Source organism: Mus caroli, unplaced genomic scaffold (assembly GCF_978045245.1).
Source record: "Mus caroli unplaced genomic scaffold, Mus_caroli_1 scaffold_10, whole genome shotgun sequence".
Lineage (NCBI taxonomy): Eukaryota > Metazoa > Chordata > Mammalia > Rodentia > Muridae > Mus > Mus caroli.
The window spans coordinates 21,968,994-21,996,484 of NW_028227265.1; the positions used below are offsets into that span (position 1 = coordinate 21,968,994).

The 27,491-nt window shown below is 46.3% G+C and overlaps 1 protein-coding gene across 1 annotated transcript in view; it reads right to left on the bottom strand.

Annotated features, from left to right (window-relative positions):
• Nucleotides 1-27,491, bottom strand: part of Wwp2 (WW domain containing E3 ubiquitin protein ligase 2) — a 116,877-nt gene that overhangs the window by 48,148 nt on the left and 41,238 nt on the right. The window contains exons 5-7 of the mRNA XM_021171082.3: nucleotides 24,145-24,282; nucleotides 21,963-22,059; nucleotides 1,645-1,772 (exon numbers count right to left, since the gene is read on the bottom strand). Of these exons, the coding sequence (XP_021026741.1) occupies nucleotides 1,645-1,772; nucleotides 21,963-22,059; nucleotides 24,145-24,282 (363 nt within the window). The remainder of the gene's footprint in view (nucleotides 1-1,644; nucleotides 1,773-21,962; nucleotides 22,060-24,144; nucleotides 24,283-27,491) is intronic.

The following is a 27,491-nucleotide window of genomic DNA, read 5'->3' on the forward strand; positions in this document are numbered from 1 at the left end:
AGTGTCTTCATGTCACAGGACTGCAATCACAAACAGGCATCCATAACAACCATCTCCATGTCACTCCCAACTGGAATTATACTCACCTATCTACATCTGGGGAAGCAAATGCCCACATCTCCTCCCACTGGCCCCAAAGTAAAGAGACAAATGAGCAAATGACCCGTTGTCACTAAAGACTTAACAGGCCTCAAAACCTTTAGAAAGTGAATGCTTGCCTGGCACCATCTCAGTGAAACAGCAATAAGATGAAAATGATCTACTTTGTAACAGGCCTTCCCTTCCTGAGTACCAGGAAACAGAGCCAAGTGCAGATAAATCCCTGGGTGTGGATAGGACCGAGTGTCTCCTTTCTCGTGGTGTCCATGCTGGAATGGTGACAGCAGTATCTAGTGGGGACATAACACTGTCAGGATCTCCGCCCTTGGAATGCTGTTGCCTTTTCTCACTCAGGTCTTGGGGCAAACACAGTCTTTTCTTTTTCCCCAGTTGACATACTCCCTAAACTGGGTTGTTGTTTTTGTTTTTCCAAATTGGTCATTCGTAAATAAGACACCTAAGGTTGGATGTGGCAGCCTTGGGGGAGTGGTAGGCATATCCCTATGAGCTGAGTTTCATCTGGTCTACATAGTGTCTTCCAGGCCTGCCAGTGCTACAGAGTGAGACCCTGCCTCAAACAAACAAACAAACAAACCAACAACACAAGGGGACTAGAGGCACAGCTCAGTGGTTAAGCATCTCCCAGAGGATCTGGGTTTGGTTCTCAGCACCCACACTGGATGGCTCCTAAGTGCTTTAACTCTAGTTTGAGGAGCTATAACCCCCTCTCCTGGTCTCCAAGAGCACCTGTATGTGTGTAGTGCACATAAATGCCCTCAGGCACACACATACAAACTAAATGAAATGTCTCTAGTTTAATCCAAATGAAATCCAATATTGATAAGAAATTAATTTTAGCCGGGCGTGGTGGCACACGCCTTTAATCCCAGCACTAGGGAGGCAGAGGCAGGCGGATTTCTGAGTTCGAGGCCAGCCTGGTCTACAAAGTGAGTGCCAGGACAGCCAGGGCTACACAGAGAAACCCTGTCTCGAAAAACCAAAAAAAAAAAAAAAAAGAAATTAATTTTAAAAAAGCATACTTAAAATTTTTTTTCTGTACAAAGGAATATTTTGTTTTTCAGTTCTATTTTCTGAAACAGAATTTCATGTATCCCAGGCTGCCTTTGAACTTGTCATATGGCCAGGATGACCTTTGACTTCTGTTCCTCCTACCTCCTTCTCCCTCTGAGTGTTGGGATTATGGGCACGCATCCCTAAGCCAGTTTTATGAGGTGCTAAAGACTAAAGCCACAGTCTATCTCAGGCATGCTACCCAAACACTCTACCAACTGAGCTAAATCCCCAGACCCAAAAGACTATTTTAGGCATGCAAGGGAACATGGAGAATAACCTTAGCTGTCCAGAATAAGCCAAAGAGGCCAAAGAAGATGGGTCAATGGAATAAGCAGTGGACTCAAATGCACACAAGTGCTGGTGGCTTCTCTCAGTCCACTATATTGTGGCACAGAAGGCAATGTCCCAAGTGCAAACAGGACAGCAAGAGCATCCTGCTTTAGTGCAGGCTGCTGCTGTGTCATCACTCACCTGTGCCATTGGCTAAGCCACTGCTGCTAGGGTTCTTCCCAGGCTGGCGGTGGCGGTTCCTAGCGCCAGGGCTTTGTTCACTGGCTGCTGTGGCTGTCCTGGCTGAGCCACCTGAGTGTCTGTGCGTCCTGGGGGTGCAGAGTAGAAATCAAACCGACATAAGTCACTGTGAGAAAGAAAGACGCTTCCCCTCTCTTGCTATTTATTAGAAACGGGACCTGTAGCCACTCCAGCTTTTCACTTAATAGGAGCTGGCTCTGAGCAGAGACCCACGGAAGCTTCCTTCTTGGTAAAAACCAAAAAGGCAGCTTTGTGCAAACTTTTCCACTTGAAGTAAACAAATCTGGAGCAAATCACCCCCACATTTGAAATAACTGGCAAATACCCTGTGACCATCACATTATTTTTATTGGGCCTAAGTGTTAGAAATAAACAAAAATCTCTGCACAGATGGTTGATGAAATATTTCTCCTACTAGGTAAAAGGGCCCCCAAACTTCTGCAAATCAACTTTCTCTGTCACTGGAAGGATAATTAGGTGGTGAGAAGTAATGCATATGGCGGCGGCACAGCATACCTAGAGAAGCCACTCAGCAGCCCTGCAGAGTGAGAGACAGCACAGAAGCGGACCTAACCACAGAGGTGGGAGGACCCAGCAGAAACCTAGCTGACCTCTGCTCAGAGCACAGAGCAGGGAGGATAAGGTATTCTTGGGCTTGCTTTATAGATTGCCTTCATTCCACTCTGTGAAAACTCCTAACTTCTAAGTTTCTCTGCTTGTCGGTTTGGCTCTTTCATTAACAGACATTCTCTCTCAGTATGCCCACAGTCATTGCATCTGCAATGACCAGACGGCTTAAATGCCACTGAATGAAGACAAGTCTGCTTCTTTCCAGGAAAGGAAAGAAAGGTTGAAAAACAGCCTACACCACAGGGCGCAAGGCGGAAGAACCATCGACAACAGACTGGATCACAGTGACCCCAGAGGAAAACCATATGCACTAAGTTACACCCCATGACCTGGGCCCTGCACTTTAAGGTACCATTTCCCTCAGCACAGCCACTCTGACAGGGGCTCTATTGCCTTCATTTACAGATACATACACAAACAACAGGAAGTTCTACAGAGGGAAGCTTGGACAGCCCCCCCTCCAGCCCCTCCCCACCCGGGAGAAGGGCAATGGATTGGGGGGCAGTAGATGGGGGGAGGGGGTCTGTTGACTCTCTCTGGAGCTACTTTCTCCCAATAATGGGCAAGTGGCAAGCTGTGACTTCTTACAGAGTTCAATGCTGGGAGAAACAGCCACCAGAGTCCCCTGTTGCTGAGTACTCTCCAGCCGGCTGGGACTGACAGACCAGTGGCACAGAGAGCAGCCAGCTTTGCAGGTTAGGAACCATCCCACCACACACTTGCTCAGGAAAAGATCCTTTTCAGCTTCTTGCTTTTTTCATGTCAGGGTTTCTCCATGTGGTGCTGGCTGTCCTGGAACTTGCTCTGTAGGCCAGGCTGGCCTCGAACTCAAGAGCTCCGCCTGCCTCTGCCTACTGAGTGCTGGGATTAAAGGCGTTCAGCAGCAGCACCACCACTACGCTGCCGTCCCCTCTACCCCTGCCCCAGATTTCCATAAAGGATTCTTGTGACTAGCTGGACATAAACCAAACTACGAACGGTGATTGCCTTGGGAGCTGTGTAGGGGTGCTGTGCTTTCGGTTTTGGTATTCTTAATTTTTCTTGGAGCTTGTATACTTCTGATAAGGAAAAGAACCCATAAAAGGTTTTATTTTATTTTATTTTTTTAAGAGAAAGAACAGTTGTCCTTGGAGTAGTGAGTGTGTGTATGTGGTTGTGTGCGTGCGTGCGTGCAGAGGCAAATGTGGTGGCACACATCTGTTACGCTAGCACACAGGAACCTGAGTCAGAAGGATTGCTGACGGTTTGAGAACAGCTTGGGTCACACAGCAAGTACCAGACCAAGAGCTACAAAATGAAATTTTATCTTTTAAAAACAAAGTTGGTAATGGTGTCACACACCTTTAAGCCCAGCACGGAGGAGGCTGATCTACAAAGGGAGCTCCAGGCAAGCCAAGGCCATGGGGCAAAACCTTGTCTCAAAACCAAACAAATACAGTGAAAGTGAGTAAGAACAGAGACAGAAAGACAGACAGACTTCAAGACCCAGCAAACTCTGAATCCACACTACGTAAAGCCAGTGTGGTCATCAGAAGCTGAAGAGAGGACACAACTCAGCCATTAAGGTAAGGGCTCAGTTCAGACTTCCTTCCTGTTCCATCTTATTTCTCCTCACACTAATTTCACAAATCAAAAAACTGCCAGCCATACCTCAAAGAATTTCAAAGCCCCATTGGTGGGAAGAAATGTTAGTACTAAGCACTTCGCAAAAACAGAAATTGTACCCAGCAGTTGTGCGGGAAAGGCGTCTGCAGCAACTGTCCAGGGTGGCTCAGTGTGCACGGTTGAGGGCAGAGAGCTTGAGAGAGAGATGAAGCTAGCTAGTGAAGGTTTATTCCAGCCAAGATTCCTCTTCCACAGACAACAGAAGACCTTCCTGGGAGGTCCCTCAGGGAGTAGAGGCAGCAAGGCCGCTGTCAGACACACAGGCCATGACAAACCCGATTATTTTCCTTGCCGTCTTCGTAGAGCAGTGGGGGAATATGGCTAACAGGGTGGGGCTCATGGCTCTCCTGGCTCCTCCCCTCCCCTCTTCCACGAAAGGGCATGTGGTCAGAGTCGACAGAGAATACTTTCAGAAATGTTTAACCACTAATGATAGCAGCTTACCCTGAATGACAGGCTGGAGCAGGGCCGGGATTAGCCCATAAATCAGGGGCAGCTGGGACCACTTTGCATGAATTGCTGCCTCCCAGCTGAGCCAACTGCCACTATCACCCCCGCCCCCAGACACCACACCAAACTAACTCTAACTCTCTATTTCTCTCTCTCTGTCTCTCTCTCTGTATCTCTCTACCTCTCTCCCCCTCCCTCTTCTTGCCCTCGCATTACCCTAAAACAAGACCATCACAGAGAAGACAAAGCCTTACCAATTGAGGAAAATCTCTTCAGCAGTTTTCTCTCCTGGGTTGCTCACTCAACCCTTAAAAGATGCGATTGTGTTGTGATTACAAACTGGCTCACTCACCGAAACCACAAACCACAGGCCAAAATAGCACTAGGACAAACTCGAGGCAACGGAGAGGAGATGAGCTGGCCTCTGCCACAGACATCCTGGCTTCAGCTCTGCAATGACTTCAACCTTGGCTTTATCCCCCTCCACACTGTAGGGGCAAGAAGTCTCTATGAAGCCCCCTCTCCTACATACACACACACACACACACACACACACACACACACCAGGCAATGAGGAGACAGCTTAACCACCATGCCAGTCAGGCCAAACTCCACAATGGTTTCAAGTTGCCCAGTTACGGAAACTTAGCTGTTTCTGTCAAATCCTTCTTCAAATGTTGGAAATACCCTTACCTCAGTTCCTCCATCAGGAACTGAAGGCACCAAGCAACGCCAATCAAGGCCAGAGCCTGGGATTCTCTCCACACTCCTCAAAATGGTCCTGAAGCAGAGGAGGTCTCAGGCAACTCTTGACTCTCATCTCAGTCCTGAAACTTCATCTGTATCCTGACAACCACAGCCTTAGATGTCTTGAGACATCTTGTCTCATCCTTCTTGTGAATCACTGAATTGTTACTCAACTGTCACCTCTGACTGCCAGTCCCTGACCCCAGGGAGCCGACAACACAGTGAAATACACTGCCCTGCAGGCTTGCTCCAACACACGTGCATTGCAGGATATTTGATCACTCTCTGTACCCCGAAATTGTGTTATTTATGGAAAACAAACTGTTTCTAGTTGTGGTGTGGCTCAGCCCTTAGCACACACCTTTAAACCCTCTGGCCTTAGTACACACCTTTAAATTCCAAAACAATGAAGGTAAAGTTAGTTTGTAGAAGGAATCCCCCATGTTTGAAAGTGATGGCAGAGAAAGGGACAAATCAGAGAAAGATTTAACAGAACAGGATCTGCCTAACCCACGAGAAGAGCGAGAGACCCAGGAGAGGGCAGTGCAGAGGGAGGGGCAGCTTTATCAGGATAGGGGTATAAAGACGGGTTGCAGAGAGAAAGAGAGCAAGCTAGACACAGATGAAGACAGAACGAGCTAGAGAACAAGGAGACAGAAGATTAGAACACATTGCCAAAGTTAGTATGAGGCCAAGCAGCAATTCAGTCAGAAACTGAGAGAAGCCAGATTGAATCAGTCAGTGTGGAGAGGAGTTTGAACCAGCCAGCTTTCAGCAAGAGCTAGAAAGGGTGAGCTTATTCAGCAGTAAGTCTCAGAAGCTGAAAACAGTCTATGTTAATAAGATTGTACGGAGGCTAGAAGCTTCCAGGACTAGGCCTGCATTAGCAGACGGAGGCAGTAAGTCTTGGAGATGACAATCACATCAAGTGAATAAAAGATACTTTTATAGACTCATGTGTCCATAATGCTGCTGTGACAAACTGTTCTTTCAAAGACACCATCAAGAATGAGGGGTCCTGAGCATTAGATGATCTTAGGTGCCTTGGTTTCTCAGTGACTAAGAGCACTAGATGCTCTTCCTGATACCCAGGTTCAGTTCCCAGCACCTGATTCAGTCTGCTCACTCATGTATCTAACTCCAGCTCCGAGGAGCCCTGAGGCCTCTGTCCTTAACCAGAGTCAGCACTCACTACTGTGCACACATGCACGTGTAAATACGCACACCTACACATAATTAAAAATAAGTCTTAAGACATTAAATTAAAAACCAATGAAAAGACAGTCCGTGGACTGCAAGTACAGAACATCAAAAGGATTTTTCTCTAGAACACACAATGTCTCAAACTTAACAGCAAGTTAATTGAGTATTTTAGAAGTAAAAGGTGTGAACAGACTCTTCATCAAAGGCCTGCCGACAGGAAAGAAACACAAAAGCATCACCAGCAAGCACCCTGAGTTCTTAGGGAAATGTAAGCTAAAACGGATAATGAGGTATTTTTGTTTTCTTGTTGTGATTTGTTTTTATTTTGAGACAGAGTCTCACTTTGTAGACTAGGCTGGCCTCACACACAAAGACCCAGCCACCTCTGCCTCTCTAGTACTGGGATTAAAGGTAAGTCTGTCTTATTTCATAACTTAAAAATAATAGTGGTGGGCCGGGCAGTGGTGGCGCACACCTTTAATCTCAGCACTTGGGAGGCAGAGGCAGGCAGATTTCTGAGTTCAAGGCCAGCCTGGTCTACAGAGTGAGTTCCAGCACAGTCAGGGCTATACAGAAAAACCCTGTCTCAAAACAAACAAACAAACAAATAAATAAATAGCGAAGGGCTCAGCGGTTAAGAGCACTGGCTGCTCTTCCAGAGGTCCTGAGTTCAATTCCCAGCAACCACATGGTATATCATAAACATCTATAACGGGATCTGATGCCCTCTTTTGGTGTGTCTGAAGACAGCTACAGTGTACTTACATATAATAATAAATAAATCTTTGAGCTAGAGCGAGCAGGGCCAGAGCAAGCAAGGCTGGAGTTCAATTCCCAACAACTACATGATGGCTCACAACCATCTGTACAGGTACAGTGTACTCGTATACATAAAATAAATTGTTTAAAAAATAATAACAATAATATTTAAAAAACAAACAAAAACAAAAATAATAGTGGTAATAGTTTGTATATTTCAGTCACAATAGAACTATCTCACTAACAGAGAAAAAATAAAAGTTGTAAACGGCAGGTAACTTGCAGAGAAGGAATAGCACAGGTATACAGGAGGCACTTTGATGGGACTGTGACTTAAGTCAAGCCTAAGACCCTACAAACATCTCTGTTGGTGAATGTGGCGATTCCTTAAAGCTGAGCGCTGGCTGAATCCCAGATACCAAGCATGCTGCTCTCTCTCAGTGATAGACCTGGGACATGGAGTTCTTTGACCTTAGGTCTGCCCATTGGTGCAGGAAAGAGAAGTTTAAGGAGTTAACAACTGATGATTTTCCTTTCATTCAATCAAACAAGCAGACATTAAACCAGCCTAATACATGTGTCCCATCTGTGTGACCTAATACATGTGTCCCATCTGTGTGACCTAATACATGTGTCCCATCTGTGTGACCTAATACATGTGTTCATCTGTGTGACCTAATACATGTGTTCATCTGTGTGACCTAATACATGTGTCCCATCTGTGTGACCTAATACATGTGTCCCGTCTGTGTGACCAGAAGCAACCCCACTTGCCTGGGCACTAGAATCCAGAGGGTACCTGCCCACCATACTCTCCTCGCCTCAGACTCTTAGCTGGTCACTGTCTATTAATAGCAGCATGGGAAAAAAAGTTAAATGGAGCTGGGCCAGTTTCCAGTAAGAATCAGCAAGAAATGGGCATTTAAAATAGAAGTAGAGAAGAGACAAAAAGGGGTGGGGGGTGGGGAGAGAGGTTTGAGGCAAGTGGTGACAGGAAAAGGAGCTCCTCTCCCATTCCAATAGGCAAGCCTACCCTACCCTACCCTCGCCTTCTCAGAGCTCCTCACTCAAACACAGCTTTAAAAAGAGGAAGAAAGAAAGAAAGAAAGAAAGGAAGGAAGGAAGGAAGGAAGAAAGAAAGAAAGAAAGAAAGAAAGAAAGAAAGAAAGAAAGAAAGAAAGAAAGAGAGGTGAACAGGCTGGTGAGGCAAGGAAGGCCCAATTAGCGCTAAAACGAGAGCATGAGTCACCCCCAGAGTAATTACGGCCCCACTCTGCACACTACCTCTAAGCTGCAGGCCTCAGAAATGACAGGGAAAGAAGACACAGCACTGCTCCAAGTCCATTTTAACTCCAGTAAGACAAATGATCGGCTTCTGCTCAGCCTGGAGGAGACAGCAATGCTCTCAATGGCTGCTACTGTGCTGGACCAAGGTCTCCCTAAGAAAGAATTAATTGTCCCTTGTGAACTCCTACTTCAGGTCGCATGCTGAGCTTCGATGATTGGAAAACCCCACTCTGCCAAACTCACAAGGCAGCTCAAGTTCAGAATGGAGGAAATGAGCCAGCACAGCACTGGAAGATGTAAGAAAGGCCCCAGGACAGAGGCAGCAACATGAAAGACTGTCAGAACCAGCACTAAAGGACATGGGACCCTCACACAGGAATCTGTCCTGTGGGCCATCAACCTCCATTAACACACAAGAGGAATCTGCAGAAAGTTGGAACACCAAGCTGTCTGTCCAACCTCTCTTCCTACTGGCACTTACCCTGGCCTCCCACTGCCTCCCTGGCTGACAGTTCTAATCCTGAAGGAACTGACTACTGAGCGGGCTCTAGTGTCCGGCCCTAGTATACGCCCTAGTATAGCGGGGGGTTCTCTACCTCCACAGATTCAATCAACTGGGGATCAAAAAGAACTGGGGGGAGCATACATAATGAAGACAGACTTTATTTTCTGATATTATTCCTTAAACTATTTGCATGGCCTTTAAAGGGTTTATAGAGAGTGACTTAATGCATATGGGAAGATTTAGGTAAGTTACATGGTCACGCCACCTTACCTGTGAGACCTGAGTGTCTATGAATTTTAGTCTAGGGAGGATCAGGAAATCAGTCCCCAGGGCTAGTGAGAGGCAACTGTACTGGGGACACAGTGAGTTATTTCTAACTGTTCTGACGTGACAAGTCACAAAGGCAGACATGCAGCAGGAGGGAGGGAAGAAAGGAATGGCATTCCCTAGCTGCTGCTGTGCCCTCCTACCCGAAAGCTACAGGTCTCCGCTCATCTGCTCACCTGCACACTTTTCCTTGGATGCTCAACCCACCTGGACGGAAAGCCAAATCCTAGGTCTTAGCATGTGTGCTTCATCTAGTGCAAATCCGCTCTCAGCTGCAATGTGGCTGTGTCCTAAGTCCTCATCATTTCCCTATGGAACTCTGACTTCAAATTTGTATTTGTTTTTGCTTCTGTTAGTTTAACATCTGTCTTCAATAAGGTCCATGAAAGAGGAACCATGTCTGGTTTTGTGACTCTCCATAGGCAGCACCTAATTTGACTTCATTGGAGGCAGTTAAGAAACAGTGGTCTGATGAATGAGAAAGGCAAGCCTGGTCCAGAAGCACGCTCAAGCCTGTAATCTGTCTACTTGTAGATGCTGTCACTCACCCCCTCCGCGCCCCCAACTCTTCCAATCCTGAAATCAACCCACAAGGCACATATCGCTACTAGGAAGATCACTGTGCCCATGAGTCAGACTAGTAAAATTCTAATGAGACAGACAGACACACAGACAGAGATAGGGATAGCCTCTCTGCCAAAGGCTAGAATTCCCCACTGCTAGTGTTTGGTATTGTTCTCCACAAAGGCTGACCCTAAACAGCACATGAAACGATCAAGCATCAGAACTCACTTCATTAGACGCATACGAACGGCTTCCACATCAGCTCCTAGCTCTGGTTTCATTTTGCAGGTTATTCTCTAACTGTAATTTTCTTTTTTTAAAGGCTTCCTTATTTTATGTATATGAACACTCTGTTTTCATGCACAGCAGGAGAAAGAATCAGATTACACTACAGACGGTGAACTCAGGACCTCTGGAAGAGCAGCCAGTGCTCTTTACCACTGAGCCATCATCCCTCCAGCCCCTTCTCTTCTAACAGTAATTTTCAAGCAAAGCCTAGCACACAATCACAGGCAAGAGCTAAGTGACTCACTGTGGTAAGCACGATTCTGAGTGATCTCTCTTCCTCCCCCCTCCTCCCTTCCCCTCCTCCTCCCTTCTTCTCCTCCCCCCTCCTCCTTTCTCCCCCTCCCCTTCTTTCCTCCCCTCTCCTTCCTCGCCTCTCCTCTCCTCTCCCCTCCAATATACCTTTACCCTGATGCCTAAAACCTGTGAGTGTGGCATTACCCACTGTGAGCAAACTATACCAGAAACACAGACACGTTTACATCTTTCCACAATGTCAGCTGTGTCGGTTCTGCCAGCTGCATTTCACCAAGCATTTCTTAATTTCACTTGATATTGTGGCCATTCACAACCACCGGCTATTTATTTTATTACAATCTTATTTACAAATATTAACTCTCCAATCACACATTACCTTTTCACAGTTTTCTCTTTCATTCTCCCTATCTCCTCTCTCTCTCTCTTTGTCCTTTCTGTTTCTGTCTGTCTGAATGGAAGTTCCATCCTCTCTGGTGACACTAGCTTATGTCAGGCTGATATATTACTAGTCATACAGATGAGAAGGATGCAGCAATCTACCCAGATCTCTGGCTAACTTTGATTTTCACAGTGCTAATACTTTGTGGAAGTTATCAGCCTTTGCCTCACAGATATTAGCTGTTTCTTATACAGACACTATATAGAGCCATTTCACCTTAGTTTTTTGACTCAAAAAATGGAGCAAATTGTTCTTTTATAAAATAAAGAAACACAATGCCCCATCTCTAAGAGAAGTGCTTTCTCCAGCATGTGGCAGAAGAGAAGAATTAAGACTCAGTGCTCCAGGGAGCGGCCCCACCGTTCCTGGCCTAAGGAACTAAAGAGACAAGTAGAAAGATGCAAAGGTACTAATTCTCAAACACACAGCTGTGTGGTGACATCAGTGCAGTCCTTGCATGGTGCCCCATCTCACCCGAGGTCCCAGGACCTCTTCCATTAAGGCCTCTCTTTGGAATCCCTGCCCATCGCCAGGGGACAACAGTACAGGAACTGGCTCCTTTGTGAGGCGCATGCTTTCAAGGCCCAATAAGCACTCGAGAATTTGGGCAACTACCTATGAGACTTGACTGGTCTTCAAAGGTTAGAAATATTCTTTTCTGGTAGATTCAGAGAACTGCCTTTATACATTCTTTCCTGAAACAAGACTTGGTTACCTGGCAACTCATCTGTGGGTTAGGGTCAGCCTTATAAAAGCTGTAAGGATCTGAAAAAAAGAGTCTATGAAAATGTTCAATATGGAAAATATCAAGCATGGAGAGAAAGGCACCAGATGGAACATGAGAAACGGGCTAAGCTGTGAGATCTCCACTTGTGAAAGGGACTCAATGTCTGGGAAAAGGCCAGGGAGTTTAAAAAACACAAAGTCCCCTCCACCCATGCTCCTGTACCGTGCTCTCTCTCACACCTCAGAGCAAGGGTGCAAAGGAATGTAAACCAGTAGGCAAGACCCACCCTCAAGTCCTGGCAAATGACCCACAGAAACACAAGGCTCTTTCAGCTCAGCAAACACCAAGCGAGTTGAGCGAGTTGCGGCTACGTGCAGCAAGGCACTACCCTGGGCTCCACCTGGGATACAAAGACAAATGGGGTGCTCGCAGCCCACCCACGCCCGAGATACTCATCCTGGAGTCTCAGTCCACTCTCCCTGCATTCCTCCTCCTGCAAGAAAACCAACAAACTACGGAAGACGAAGAAATTCCTAATGACTCTCTCGTCCATCGTTCTCTAAGTGTAAAGTGTTATGATTTAACTGAAAGCCCTAGAACCTATATTGGTGGAAGGAGAAAACGGACTTCTGCAAATTGTCTGACCTCCACATGTAAACACACACACACACACACACTGAAAGCCATTTTCTTTTTAAAGGAGACACAAAAATAAGTATTTGTACCCTATCCTACTTTGGGTCTTCACTAATTTCTTTTTTTCCTCCCTGTTATAAACACAGTTCCCCTTCAAGGGCCATTTGTAAGGACATGCCATAGATCCAATGCATAGAAATGCTAGCAGTCATCAAAACATCCAACAGAAAGTGTGCACACAGGGAGTGCACGGGCACTTCGAGCCTCTCCACACAGCCAGTCTCAGAATGTGACAATCAGTCATAAAGTGAGTTGGAAACACCCTCCACTCACCAAGATTCTTGTTTGTTTGTTTGTTTGTTTGTTTGTTTTGGAGGCTTCTTTTGAGAAAGTTCTCTCTCTCTTTTCTTTTTTATTGAAATGGGTTCTCGCTATGAAAGACAGACTGGACTGGCTTGAAGTTCACCATCCTCCTATTTGGGTCCCCTAAAAGTAAGAATTACAGGGCACTCCCTCACACTCCTGCACCCATCTTAGACTAAATGTTCAGGAAAATCAAACAGGCAGGACAGACAGACAGACTTTATGAAGCATAATGATGGAAATGAGTTCAAACAAACCATGAATCACATGAAAGATAAACAGGCCAACTGACAGTGCAAAACTACAAATGATCATGACTGGGTTTCTTTTGCTTAAAAATCAGTAAATGCTGGCATAAGAAACAGCACCTAGAGTATAAAGACCCTCGGAAAAGGCTGACCTTAACTGGACGGGGGCATAAATACCACACAGGGTCAGTGAGACAGCTCTGGAGGTGAAGGTGCCTGCTGCCTTGCTGGAGGACCTCAGTTTGTTCCCTAGAGCCTACATGGTAGAACAAGAAACTAAGCAAAAATACACACAATCAATCAATCAATCAATGTATAAAGACAAAACAAAACAAAATCATCTTTTTTTAATATAAAGAGAACAATGCCAAGTAGATCAATGAGCAGCCAGACGTAGGCAGCTTCACTAATATTAAACTAAAGGATTTCTTATACAATTTTTAAAATTAGAAGCAGGAGAAAGGGCTCAGCAGTTAAGAGCATTAGAGATTTTAATTTAGTTTCCAGTACTCAGTACCCACATCAGACCACCTTCAAACCCAAGGAGATCCAAGGTGCATGCACACTGTGGTACACAGACACTATAAACAGAAAGGCAGAGATATCGCATCTTCTCTGCAGGCATGCTAGACGAGCTGTAACTCCTGGACCTGACTGCCACTGCAGCCGACACGGAGCATCGGAGCATCGAGCATCGCATCTCCTAGAACTGGAGTCCCAGACAGAGGTGAGCCTAACACTCAGGCTAAATAACTGAAAGAAGTGGCTGGGGATGCAGCTCAGTGGTAGACAGCTTCCCAGCATGCAAGAGGGCCTGGCTTCATCCCCAGCACCCACACCCCACCCACCAACCCCGATACACCCATGCTTTCGCTCACTCCTTCAATGTTCAATCCCTTGCCCTAAGCCTCCTATATCACCTTTCCATGATGCCTCTCTTGAATACTTTGTTCCACTTTTATGGAATACATTTGTAATTCTTTGCATAAATCAAACTATCGAGAAGAGGCAATAAGACAAGGTCTGCTAGGTAGTCAAGCTGGCCTTACCTCCATCTCTGGATTACAGGCATATGCCACCACTTCTTTAAATAATAAATTTGAATGAAATTAGAAGAAAAAGGAACACTCTGAGACTCCCATAGAATGTGAGGCGCAGAACGTCTAGGACTAGGTCACAGTATTAAACCTACAGGTGGCACGAGAGGGTTTTTGGGTGGCTGTAATGATGACAGAATGCTGGAAACAGATTCCAGAGTGAGGGGAACTAATGAGGAACTAGAAAGATGGGAGGCACAAAGAATGTTGAAACCAGTATCTTCATTTAATTTCTAATAAGGTATAATAACTTAATGAAACCATAAAATAATATAATATTTATGTTTTAATTCTATGACAAAACGGGGGGAGCCTCAAATATAGAATTGTTTTAGCATTTGAAAGGAGCCATTCCTTTTATGCCATTAAGTTGGCTGTCACAAAGACAGTCACTAAGCCAAACCCCAATTACCACCTCCAGTAACTATGGTATCTTCCAGAGAGCTACGCCACTCCAGAGAACCTGAAGGAAAAGTCAGACCTCATCACACCAAGCACTGCCAGGAACAAGCACTCCAGCTTGTGCGCCTGCGTCTTCCCACCCATGTCTGCTCAGAGCATTAGCAGTCGGCTCTGCTCGCATCTTTCCACACACACACACCAAGCTGCCCATGTTTTGACTAAGGAGCCATTCCTCCAAGACCCACGTTCTCCTCACTGGCTTCTCTCTAGACCTTTGCCTTTTAGCCACAGATGTCTTGAGCTGACAAGTCCTATACTATCAGTCCTGCATTCTAACTTGTGGCCACATGTATCTCGGCCTTGTTGCCCATACCTGTGTCTCTGAGGTGAGGATGATGTTTCCCACAGCCAAGCCAACACTGCAGGGGATGTGACACACACCCTTCCCTGAGGTTCCTTTCTCTGTAGACACCACCACACTTTGTGAGTCTGAGATACCCTCTATTTCTCATCCTCCAGTCTCCTCCATGACTACATCTAGGTAGTTTCAAGTATTTTTTCGGTCTCCTCTCTATTCTACCAGTGCTCAAGGGTGGTCCTCGCTGATTCTTTCAGTTTCTCTGTGTAGACCAGGCTGGCCTGGAACTCAGAGATCCGCCTGTCTCTGCTTCCCAGGTGCTGGGATTAAAGGCGTGCGCCATGACTGCTGGGTATCCTCACTGATCATTTAAACAAGCAAACAAGCAAAGCCAATACAGACTCGAGAACAGGAAGCCAGCAGTTGAAATTATGATGTCCAAATGATCTAAACTAGGTTTATTCTTTAGTCGGGATGGCCTGTTTTCATATGGAGACTTGCTTTGGTCCAGACTGTGGAGACTTAAAAGTATTAAGAGTCAGCCAGGCCCAACACATAGCATCCTGTGTGGCACTGCAGGGTCACCTACACAGGACCAAGGTCTGTGTGGGAACTGTCCCCAGCCAGGTGGCTCCTGATGCATTCCTGCACTCTACCCTGATGGCCCTGGCCTCTGATGCTGCTGGTTTGGGGGACAGAGTAGGTTTCACCACAGGGTGGCATGGGAGCTATGCTATGGAACCTGCTGGCCACAGACTGACAAGGGGCAGACTGGCAGGGAAGGGGCATGACTCAAAGGGCTTTGTCACAGATACTAAAGTTCCCAAGACCAAAAAAAAAAAAAAAAAAAAAAAAGTCAGCCAGGTGGTGGCATGTGCCTTTAATTCTGGCACTTGCGAGACAGAGGGCAGGTAAGCAGAGCTTTGAGCCAGCCTGGTCTATATAGTGAATTTCAGGACAGCCAGAGCTACACACGTGAGACCCTGTCTTAGGAGGGAAAAGTGTACATTTCTTTGAGGACCAGAAATCCTATCAGTTGGTTTCTGATTTTAGTCTTAAATGTACAGTGCCGGGCATTCCCACATAGCTCCCCTCTCTCAGGCACCAGAGGACTCCCAGCCTCCCTTTCGGGAAAGTTCTGTGAATATAGGCTGCACTGCTGAGAAGCCAATGCTAACTGCAGCTTTATTCATAGTTAGCAAAACTTAGGATCAACTAAGGTCTGCTTCAGTAAGTGAGTAGATAAATCAAACATGCCGGATGCAAACACTGGACTACTCCTCAGTATTCAACGGAAATCAACTGTACTCTGAGTCAATGAAACCAGTGTGAAAGTGGCCACGGTGCACAGAATTCCAGGAAAGGAAAACTATAACGAGATGAAAGGACCAGTGCCAGAGCCAGGGAGAGCAAGGAGGGCTGACTAAATGAAACACATGGCAAAAGCTGCCCTACATGAGGCTGTAACAGTGGACACACACCATGAATTCGTCAAAACCCTCAGAATGGACACCACCAAGCAAGAGCCCTAGCATAAACAATTGCCTCTGAGTGAGAACAGTGTGTCACCAGCCTCCCTCAAACATAGGCTGATCAAGGGCTGCAAAGGTGAATGAGGACTTCTGTGCTCCTGCCAATTCTGCTGGGAACGTAAAATGGCTCTTATAAAAACAAACCAGACGACAGCAGAGGCTTTTGGGTTCGGGCTTTTGGGTTAGGGCTGCTACAGCAATCACCCCCATGGAGTATGACCAAAGGACTCCCTCCTGTCCCTGAGTAAGCCAAGCTCTCTTATTTTCCCTATCTTTGTCCATGCAGAGCACTCTGCTTAGAGGACATCCCTATCCCCCACTTCACTAGATCAGCAAACTCAAAGTATCTTTAAATGTTCCGCTCTTGGCTGTATACACACTGGCACATCAATAGTCCTGGTGTGTACACACTGGCACTTGGGTGTGTACACACTAGCACTTGTGGTTGTTGCCCAGTGTCTTGCTACAGCGTTCTTGGTATCAGGTATTGTGCCTTTCTATATTTTTGTAGCCATGACTTACTTCTGTGAGTCTGGTTTTCCTTACCCTCAGTCCTACTCAGCTTTCTGGGCCACACCACCTCTCCCTTGGCTCCTTTCCTACAGAGGAAATGTCAAATAGCTAGTTCTAAAATAAACAGATATAAATAAGTAAATGTACAGTGTCACTTTTACTAAGAGATAAGCGGTGCATCAATGTGCATATTTAGATGGTACCAATCTTCATAATTACTTTTGAAACTGCCCCAAATGCTTGTCCATGATCTCAACAGCTCAGAAGACAGCCTGAAGACTCCCTGGGAGCAGGGACTGTGTCTGTCACCACTGAATGATGAAATGCATGTACACGGATTTCTTTCTTCTTTCCAGCATCACTAATGAGAATGAGACTATAGCCAGATTTTAAGGGGAAGCATAAAGGTGCTAAACTCTATTTCATTTCAGACTGACAAGGGAACGTCTCCAGGTCAGCTTTGGTCAGCTCCATGGAAGAAGGAGTGGCAGTAGCCAGCAGAGACTGGAGAATGGCTCAGGTCCCAAAGCGCCTCTCTCCCTGTCAGCTTTGCTTCCCCATTCTCCCTTAGCCCCCCCCACTCCCCCCTCCCCCCCGGCTTCCCAGCAGACTCACACCCGTCTGAGTTTATTTGTCTTTCCTTTCTGGGATCCGCTGTCTGCAGACACAGCCCATGAGCTATTCAGAGCTCACCAGAGGCTCTGGGCTGTACAGGCTTCCCAGAATACAGCTCTTTCCAGTCTTGGGGGAGGGGGGTTACTAATGCCAAGTCAAGGGAGCTAATAAATCTAAGAGGTTTTCATCATAGCAGGACAAAAAAGAAGGGTCACAGAGGGAGACAGAAAACCACTACCAGGATGTCCTAAAACGGCCATAGTTAGAATGTCACTGGGAAGAACATGTTCAATTGCTATCTGGAGGGCCCTGAGGAAATCCAAGGCCTTAGGACCTTTATCTCTCACGCATGCACAACACATATGAAGTGCTGAGAGTATAGCTTATAGCTAGAGTGCCCCCTGGCATGGTCAAGGCTCTAGGTTCAGCTCCCAGCATCAGAAAGCATTCACATCCACTACATTCAAAATAAACTGATACAGACATGACAAAGGAAAACATGCTGAGCCCCACACCCAGCTTCCTAACCACGATCCCTTGCAGAGACCTTCTAATGAAAAGCTCCACCAGGCCTGGTGACACAGGCCTGTAAATTCAACTATTCAGGAGGCTGAGACAGGAGATCACAAGTTCAAGACCACCCCGGGTAGAAGAGTGAATTGAAGGCCAACCTAGACAAGTCAGGTGACTGGGGTACATACAGACCAAGAGCACAGCACCTGCCTAGAGTATGTCCAACATTTAATTCCATCCCTGACACTAGGGGGAAACCAACAATTTCATGAAACTAAAAGGAAATAAATGGGTGGGTAGGGGGTCGGGGGGAGGGTAGGGGGGACTTTAGGGATAGCATTGGAAATGTAAATGAGGAAAATAAAAATAAATAAATAAATAGGAAATAAACACTCGATTCTTTTATGATGACTCATTTCCTTATCTAGGAACCTTCCCAGAGGTTCACATCCAAGGCCCCACAAGGTTGGGCTGAGAGGGAAAAGGGCCCACATGGACAGTACACTGGCTGAGAGGGAAAAGGGCCCACACAGACAGTACACTGACTGGGTTCCCTCCCACCACTCACCTCACACAACACAGAAGAAGAAAGAAGAGAGAGGATCACAGGTGATCCAGAAACAGCACACCACAAAGGAACCCAGACATCCTTGGCTTTCCTATTACAGCCTAGAGTTTCGAGACCATTTCTAACCTCTAGGAGACCTTAAGGAAGGCTGCAGCACTGGGGTCACCCCTTCTACTCAGTCCCTCTTCCCTCTGTGCACATTCCACTGGGTCTCCTTAGCGCCTAGGATCAGTGGCACTGTCCTGAACATGTGGACAAAGGAAACCCTCCTAGTCCACTCTGCTCACTGCCCTGCCATGCTGGCTTCCTCTCCTGCATGTGTCTGCCGGCTCCATGAGCACACATCACTAAGACTGAACTCACTATAGAGAGAGGAGACCCTGCATGATGGTGCATGCACAGTACCAAGGACATGGGAGCCCTTCCCAACCAGAACTGACAAGTGTCCAAAGCCAGCCTTGTTCCAGCAACAGAAACAAACCATGAATGTCCTACTATGCTCTCCCCAGGCCTTCACCATATACCAGCTCCTCCACGGGCATGAAACGCTGCATATATATACAGTGCATGCCAATGCATATACAGTGCATGCCAATGTGCACAAGCCTGGGGGCAACTCATACTTGTTTCTTCCCTAATCAAATATGAAATGGCTTGTGACAAGCCCTCTCAGGCCACCAAGATTAAGGATGTTACCTGGAGGGGGCAGGCTTTCACCTGGACCCTAAGTCCCACAGGGTGTCCTAACAGGCCAGCATGGAGCACCCCCTAGAACCACCCTACCCGATTACACATGTAAACCAGGCAGAAAAGACGTAAGCAGCTATTACAGAACCTAGAATCTGTCCTCTAGAACCCAGCACCCCTGCAGCCCAGCACGTAATGAACAGAGCATGGCCTTAGACTTCTGTAGCCTTTCATTAGTAACCCTGTCTCCTCCTCCAAAGTCAACAGTTCTTCTGATTTCACGATTATTTGTTCCCATCCATTTTATTTTATTTGTTTTGTTTTGTTTTTATTGGAACATAGTCTCCCTGTATTTCTCAGGCTAGCCTCATAGCTCTAGTGATCCTCCTGCCTTAGCCTTCCACAGTAACAAGGGTTAACAAGTACGTGTCATAGAATCCCACTTTTCTTAATCAATTTTTTCTATTTTTATCTATAAAGGTATCAATTAAAAAGGTATTTGTCAGGCTTGGTGAGATGGCTCAGCAAGTTAAGGCCCTGAGTGGGATGCCCAGGACCGATACCTTGGGATCCAGAGAATAATCCTCTGACCTCCACAGGAGAACTAGGCACTCACATACATACACAAAATATACAGAGAAACAAATAAATATGTGGTTTTTATTAAAAAATATTGTTGGGCTGGAGAGATGGCTCAGTGGTTAAGAGCACTGATTGATCTTCCAGAGGTCCTGAGTTCAATTCCCAGCAACCACATGGTGGCTCACAACTATCTGTAATGAGATCTGGCGCCCTCTTCTGCTGTGTCCAAAGAAAGCTATAATGTACTCATACACAAAGTAAATTAATTTTTTTTTTCAAGACAGGGTTTCTTTGTGTAGTCCTGGCTATCCTGGAACTCACTTTGTAGACCAGGCTGGCCTCGAACTCAGAAATGTACCTGCCTCTGCCTCCCGAGTGCTGGGATTAAAGGCATGCGCCACCACGCCCAGCTAATTAATCTTTAAAAGAAAAAAAGATATTGTTAATCCAGATGTGGTGAACACATGTGTACAGTTTCAGCAGCTGGGAGGTAAAAGGATGAGGAGTTTAAGGCCAGCCTGTCTCAAAAGAAAGGAGAGATTACAGAATCTAATAAAATATCACACACACACGCGCGCACACACACACACACACACACGCAGGTACATATGTATGATAGCCAGAGAATAACTTTCAATGTCTTCTCCAGGAATGCTTTCTGCCCCCTTTAAAACAGTCTTCCATCTGGGTGTGGTAGCTCACGCCTTAAATCCCAGCACTTGGGAGGCAGAGGCAGGCGGATTTCGAGTTCAAGGCCAGCCTGGTCTACAGAGTGAGTTCCAGGACAGAGAACCCCTGTCTCGAAAAACCAGACCAAACCAAACCAAAACCAACCAAACCAAACCAAAAAAACAAACAAACAAACAAAAACCAAAACAGAGTCTTCCACTGACGCCCATCAGGTGGGCTAGGCTGGCTGGTCAGCATGCCCAGAGACCTCCTGCAGCAGCTCGTCCTCCACTGCCACCACCATCACTGAGATTACAAGGATTTTTATGAGGGTGCTAAGTTTGAACTTGATTGAGTCATCCTTTGAGCCTCAAATTAAGTGGTATCAGTATGTTAGACCCAAAGTTGCCAAGTGCAGCTAAGAAAGCCACGGAAGTAGTTATGAAGCACTAGTGCAGAGAAGGCCTGTTTGTAAGGAGAGCTGCCGAGGCTCCCAGCTTGAGCCGGCTCCCCTGAGGAGATTGTGTCCCCTCTGCTCTGGACTACTCGTTTACTGATGTGACACTTGCCAAGCATATGGCAGGGCCTGATCCTGCAGGACCTAACTGTATCCTATATCCTACAAGCCACCTAGCACAGCGAGTCACAGGTGTGACTGGTCTTCAGTGTGAGGAGATCCTTTTGTACACACTCAAAAGAAGTGAGGCCAGGGAGACAGACAGACCTCAGCTTCTAGTGAAACCGGGGTCTCAAAGGGCAAATGCCCAAACATCCACTTGCTCTTGCAGTCAATAAGCTCTGGTCACCTTAAAACCATAAACAAACCAATTCAGAAGCTGATTTCTGCTCTCAAGGGGATCTGTCAGATGCTGGGTACTGGTTAGAACACAACTCTATTTCCCAAAAGCATTATTCTGTCCCCTCTGGGACTTACCTGGGGAGATTTCTAACAAAAATCTGCCCATTGTAAGAAGATAATTTTTATAAGTACACTCATATAATTCCCTTCCTGAAAATGTCTGTGAATTTTATACATTGTAATAAACACCAAACACATCATCTTCTTCCTCTTCCTCCTCCTTTCCTTCCCCCCCCCCCTCCACCATCTCTCAAAGACATTTAAAACTATTCTCTTGCCTAGGAATTCAGTTGCCATGGAAATGAGCTTAGAGCACTAATACAGGTTATAAGGAGAAATAATACGCAGAATGACATCATCCCCAATAGGCATAACAAGTATGAATGAGCTCAGACTCTCAGCATAGAAAATGTTAACCAATATGCCAAAGGAAACCATCAGCCACCCCTAGAAAGAAACACAGTCAGAAAATCCTATATCCAAAGAAGCATGTACACCAGGCATCGTGACCGCCAGAGTCCCTAACCGATAAGAGGTCACGGTCTGTTCAATAGGTCTCCCTCACCCACAAGGCTGACCCACCAGCCCCCAGTCACTGTCAGTGTACTGCTGCCTCTCCTAAGAATGCGAGTGCTGTGCTCCCTCCAAAACACCTTAGCAGTCTGGAGCAGGAAAAGGAAATTTCCAAGTTTCTGAATGAACAGTTCCCTGCCACTAGCTAGTGTATTTTCCGTAACTTCAGGGCCGTCTCACCAACAAGGGCTACTTACCGGGATCTGCCACCAAAGCAGTTTGTACTGGGGGGCTGGTGCCGGGTCTCTGGAGCTATAGCAGTCCCACTGGATTCTCTTGAAGGTGGCTGTGATCCTGGAGAATGGATCAATCACAAGAAAGGATAGAAATGCTGAGAGAATTGGCCCTTGTTTGAGAGCTACCCACCAGGCAGAGAATTCCCTCTGTGTTTTAGGAGTTACCCACCATGATGGGACAGGTACAACTTGGCAGCTGTAGCCACTGGTACAAAGAATAGGAATTATCATCTGAGATCACACAGTTGGAACTCAAACTTGGGAAACAGTGCCTCTTCTCCAAGACATTTAAGAACATCCCAGATGCTAACACACAGCCCTCCCTGCCTTATCCATCAGATGAACTTCAGCCTCTCAAAGGTAGGGGCCAAGTGAATGCATGGAATGAGAAAATTTTCACAATGCAAACAGAGCTTGTAAAGTAGATCAAGTCACTCTTTATCTAAAAGGCCCTGCAAACAGCTAGGTAAGGCTAAGACAAGATATCACAGTAAGGCAGTTTGGGTGACAGTGAGATCAAGGCCCATCTGAGCTATACAATAAGATCTTATCTCAAGAAAAAATTATGCAGATATGGAACTGGCAAGATAATTCAGTGGTTAAAAGCAATTGCTGCTTACAGAGGACCAGAGTTCTGATCCCAACACCCAAATGAAGTAAGAGGCTCACAACCATCTGTAATCCAAGCTCCAGAGTTCTTCCTTCTGGACACTGGGGACACCCACATATACACCACAAAATAATTAAAGTAAGTCTTTAAAAATTATGTATATTTGTATAACATAAAGGCAGAAGTGAAAGTCTGAAAACCAAAAGAACTAACTAGAAAAATGATAAGGAGAAGGTGAAGGAGCCCAGGTTGAACATGCACACAGTACATCAGACATGCTTATACGATGGCCTATGTAACCAGTGCTGTGAACACACACACACACACAAAGATGGTGCTGCCACAGTTACGGCACTCAGCACCAAGCCTGACAACCTGGATCCAATCCCCAGATCCCTCAGAGACAATCAATTCCCAAAGTTGTCCTCTGACCTCCACACATTTGCCATACACAATAAATGTTTTATGTAATAACAAAAGTTTAAAAGAAAGAGGACAGCCAGGGCTGTTACACAGAGAAACTGTCTTTTCAAAACAAACAAACAAAACAAACAAACAAACAAAAAAACCCAAAAGTACTCTAATCAAAGCAAAGCCTGGTACAAGGCCCTTTTCTTTGGTGAGACTTTATTTATTTATTTATTTGTCTGCATGTAATGCTTGTGTACCGTGTGTGCCTAGTGTGGTGGAGGTAAGAAGAAGGTGTCAGATTCCCTGAAATTAGAGATACAGATGGTTATGAGCTGCCATGTAGATGGTGGGAACCAAACACAAGTTCTCTGCAAGAACAACCAGCGCTTTAACTGCTGGGCTATCTCCAGACCCAGAGCAGAAATGTCTCAACAGCTAAGTTCTTCCCCACCGCTGAAACTGCACCCTGCCTTTGAATTAAGAGCGCACACATCACCCCTGATGCTACAGAAAAGTGTACTTAGCCTGAGGAGCTCCACCTTACGCCACACCTAACAAAACACTTAATGAGGAAAAGGAGAGAGAAGCAACCCAGTTCAGACCTTAGACTCCATGAAATAATTTCCTGCTAGATCCAGAAGTGACTAATTTCAGACTAGATCGAATGGAACAAACTAGCAAGACTCCCAACCCTCAGGTGGGACAGAGCAGGAGGCACTATCCACTGCTTCAGCCTGCCCCGCTTTGCTGGTTCATGTCTCCACAGGGATACGCAATCCCTACCCAGCCAACTGCATCTCAAAGGAGCACACTCAAGCTCCCCAGGGGATTTAACTAGAAGCACGTTTGTTAGAGGGGTTAATTTTCAAGGCCCATATGGGGTGAAGAGATGCTTTTCTCTGCCTTCAGTTCAAACAATCACACACAGAGCTGTGACATTTATCTTGGTCCTTGAGAACCATGTTATGTTTTCATCTGGGAGACTAAGAGGAGGCAGGGCTAACACTAAGGCAGGGCCACTAAAGAGGCTCTAACCAAGATACCTAGCAGAGAACCAAGCCCCTAGCATGGCTGTCCACCCACCCTATCCTGGCACAGCCTGGGGAGCAGGGCGGCACTCACCGTCTGTCACTGCACTGCCATTAGGCACACTTCCCAGATCAACAGTTGGCCCATCCAGGAAAATTGTCAGCTCTCCTCCCGAGACAACACTGCCTTTGTTCTCTGTCTGCAGGTTCAGGGTCAGTTGTGTGTTCTCCACTGTTGGATACAAAATGCAACATGGACAGATTGAGTCAAATGCACAAGTTAGGAGTCTTTAAATCAGCGGCCCTGGCTTCCCGGCAGGGCTTCCCTGCCCTTTCTAATGTGCCTTGTGAAATAAAAAGCAGAGTGGGGTGGGTGTGCTAAATGGTAATGCTCTGCATGTTGTACAGGTAGGAAACCCACAGTCTCTCAAGACATTTTATATGAGACATTAGCTACAACATCTTTACATTATTGATTTGTGTTCCCTTGTTCCAAGGGAACAAGGCTACTGATGGGGCATAGAAAAAACTGGGGTCACGCTACTACACATAGGATGAACAAAACAAGAAACATCCTGCACACACCCCAGTTCTAGCTGCCCTGAGTCTGGGTACACTCATAGCTTCCAATCAGGTAAGTATCTACCTACAATGAACACTAATTCTCCTCAGTTTGGTCCAGTCAGGAACTGGAACCTCCATCTTACAGTCTTTCAATAGTTACACAGAGAGAACTAGCAGGCAGATGATCACAGGTTGAAAAGGATCTAGTCCTATGCTAGATTCTCCTTCCTCACCTGCCCTGCACCCAACTCAGCACTCCATTTCATGTGTTAATGGTGGGTACCATATTGTAATCTATCAGTGGTTCTCAACCTGCCTAATATGACCCTTTAACACAGATCCTCATGTTGTGTGATCCCTGACCATAAAATTATTTTCATTACTACTTACTTCATAGCTGTAATTTTGCTGTTATGAATCATGATATGAATATCTGTTTTCTGATTGTCTTAGGTGACCCCCTATGAAAGGGTCATTCAGACCCTGCCAGTCCCCAGCTCCAGAGGTCGCAACGCAGAGGTTGAGATCCACTGCTCTCAATCAAGGTAGTCCATGGATAAAGAGTTTCCACAAACACTAAGGTAAATTTGAGCACTTACTGGTGATCCTTCTCCTCCCAGGAGGGAGAGAAGTAAAAGCCAGCTTCCAATCTAAGACAGACACAGCCTTTACGAACTTAACAGTAGGGCTGGAGAGAGTCCAACAGTTAGGAGCATGGACTACTTGTACATACAACCTGAGTTCCTCTCCTACCAGTCACATCTGGCCACTCTAAGCTCCAGCTTCAGGGGATCGGACACTCTCTCCTGGTCTCCAAGGGCAACCAACACCCACACCCAGTCACAAATATATACACATAATTTCAAAGAAAACCAAACATGGGGCTGGAGAGATGCTCAGAGGTTAAGAGCCCTGGCTGCTCATCTAGAGGATCTGGGCTCAGTTCAGCGCACCCACATGATAACTCATAACTCCAGTTTCAGGGAATGTGACCGACTCCATGTTTAAGAGCACTGGCTGATCTCCACAGGCCCTGGGTTCAATTCCCAGCACCCACATGGCAACTTACAACCTTCTATAACTTCAGTCCCATGGGATCCAATGCCCCCCTCTGGTGTGCAAAAATACATGCAAAGAAAATACTCATAGGGCCTAACCAAAAAGACAAGCAATCCCAGGGTCTTTGAAGTAAGACAGGGAGCAGTGTTTTGGATTTCCAGGCCCATTGTACTGGCTAGTTTTGTGTGTCAACTTGATACAGGCTGGAGTTATCACAGAGAAAGGAGCTTCAGTTGGGGAACTGCCTCCATGAGATCCAACTGTGGGGCATTTTCTCAATTAGTGATCAAGGGGGAGAGGCCCTTTGTGGGTGGTGCCATCTCTGGGCTGGTAGTCTTGGTTCTATAAGAGAGCAGGCTGAGCAAGCCAGGGGAAGCAAGCCAGTAAAGAACATCCCTCCATGGCCTCTGCTCAGCTCCTGCTTCCTGACCTGCTTGAGTTCCAGTCCTGACTTCCTTTGGTGATGAACAACAGTATGGAAGTGTAAGCCGAATAAACCCTTTCCTCCCCAACTTGCTTCTTGGTCATGATGTTTGTGCAGGAATAGAAACCCTGACTAAGACACCCACCAAGGCATCTCTCTCCCCACTAAATCTCTGTGCCCTGTGCTGGGTCTTTGCATCTGTCTCTATTTTTGGTTAGTCTCATTGAGAAATTTATTGAATTCTCCTTGTGGAGAATAGCAGTGGGAATTTAGAAACTCTGAGAGCCTAGGGAAGTCTTTGACCTCCTAGGCCTATTTCAGGCCCATGAGTATACATACCACCTGAGAGCGGACCGTCAGCCTCAGTAAAGCCCTTCATGACAACAGCCCAACAAGTATGGAGCCTTGAGACGTCCCCAACCATGCTGCTCCTAAATCCTGACCCACTGACACTGTGACGTAAGCAGGCATGGTGGCACACACACTAATCCCAGCACTCAAGGCAGAGACAGGCAGGGTCTCCAATTTTGAGAAACACCTACAGAGCAAGTCTCAGGACAGCCAGGGCTACACAAAGAAACCCTGCCTTGAAAACCCAGTAAAGGAAAGGAAAGGAAAGGAAGGGGAAAAGGGAAGGGAACAGAAGGAACAGAACCATGAATGACACACGGTTTTGCTTTGGTTTGTTTTTGGGGGTTGCTGTTTTCTGTGTGGTTGATTTAAATATCTCCAAAAGGCAGCATGGTGGCTGAGCAGGCTGCTGTAGTCATGCACTCTGGACTCTATCTCAGTACTCCTGCCAAAGGACCGACTCTGCAAGTCACAAGTTACTTAACTTCTGCACTGGTTCCCTCTGTGGCAAAACAGAGGAATCGCTGCACATTCTTCGGGGGACACGTGTGAAGACTGCGCCTAGGAAGTTCCTAAGCTACCATTTTTGCTGCCCACCTTGACCTTCATGTCTAGAAGCTAAAGTGTTCAGCTTTCCCCTGGCCTAGCCCATCATTAGCTGTCCTGTAGTCACTGGACCTTTCTCTAGGACTTCTTTAGGTTGCAGCAGCAAACTCCTCAAAACCTTCCAAGTCCTACAACCATTACAAGGGACCGAAGGGCGCAAAGACAGCAGCCAAGCAAGGCTAGGCGGGAGCCACCATGGCCAGCGCCTATGAGAACACACTTGGGAGATGTATAACAGACTGTGAGACTATCTGCAGGGATTATCAGGTGGTTTTTATAGGAGAATAGACTGCAATTTCCCAGAAAAAAAAAAAAGTCCTAATAACTTCAAATTACCTTTAAACAATTCAGACAAAGAAATGCACACAGGAAGATGGGAGATGGCTGAGCAGGTAAGAACATTTTCTGCATAAGCATGATTCCCCACACCCTCCAAA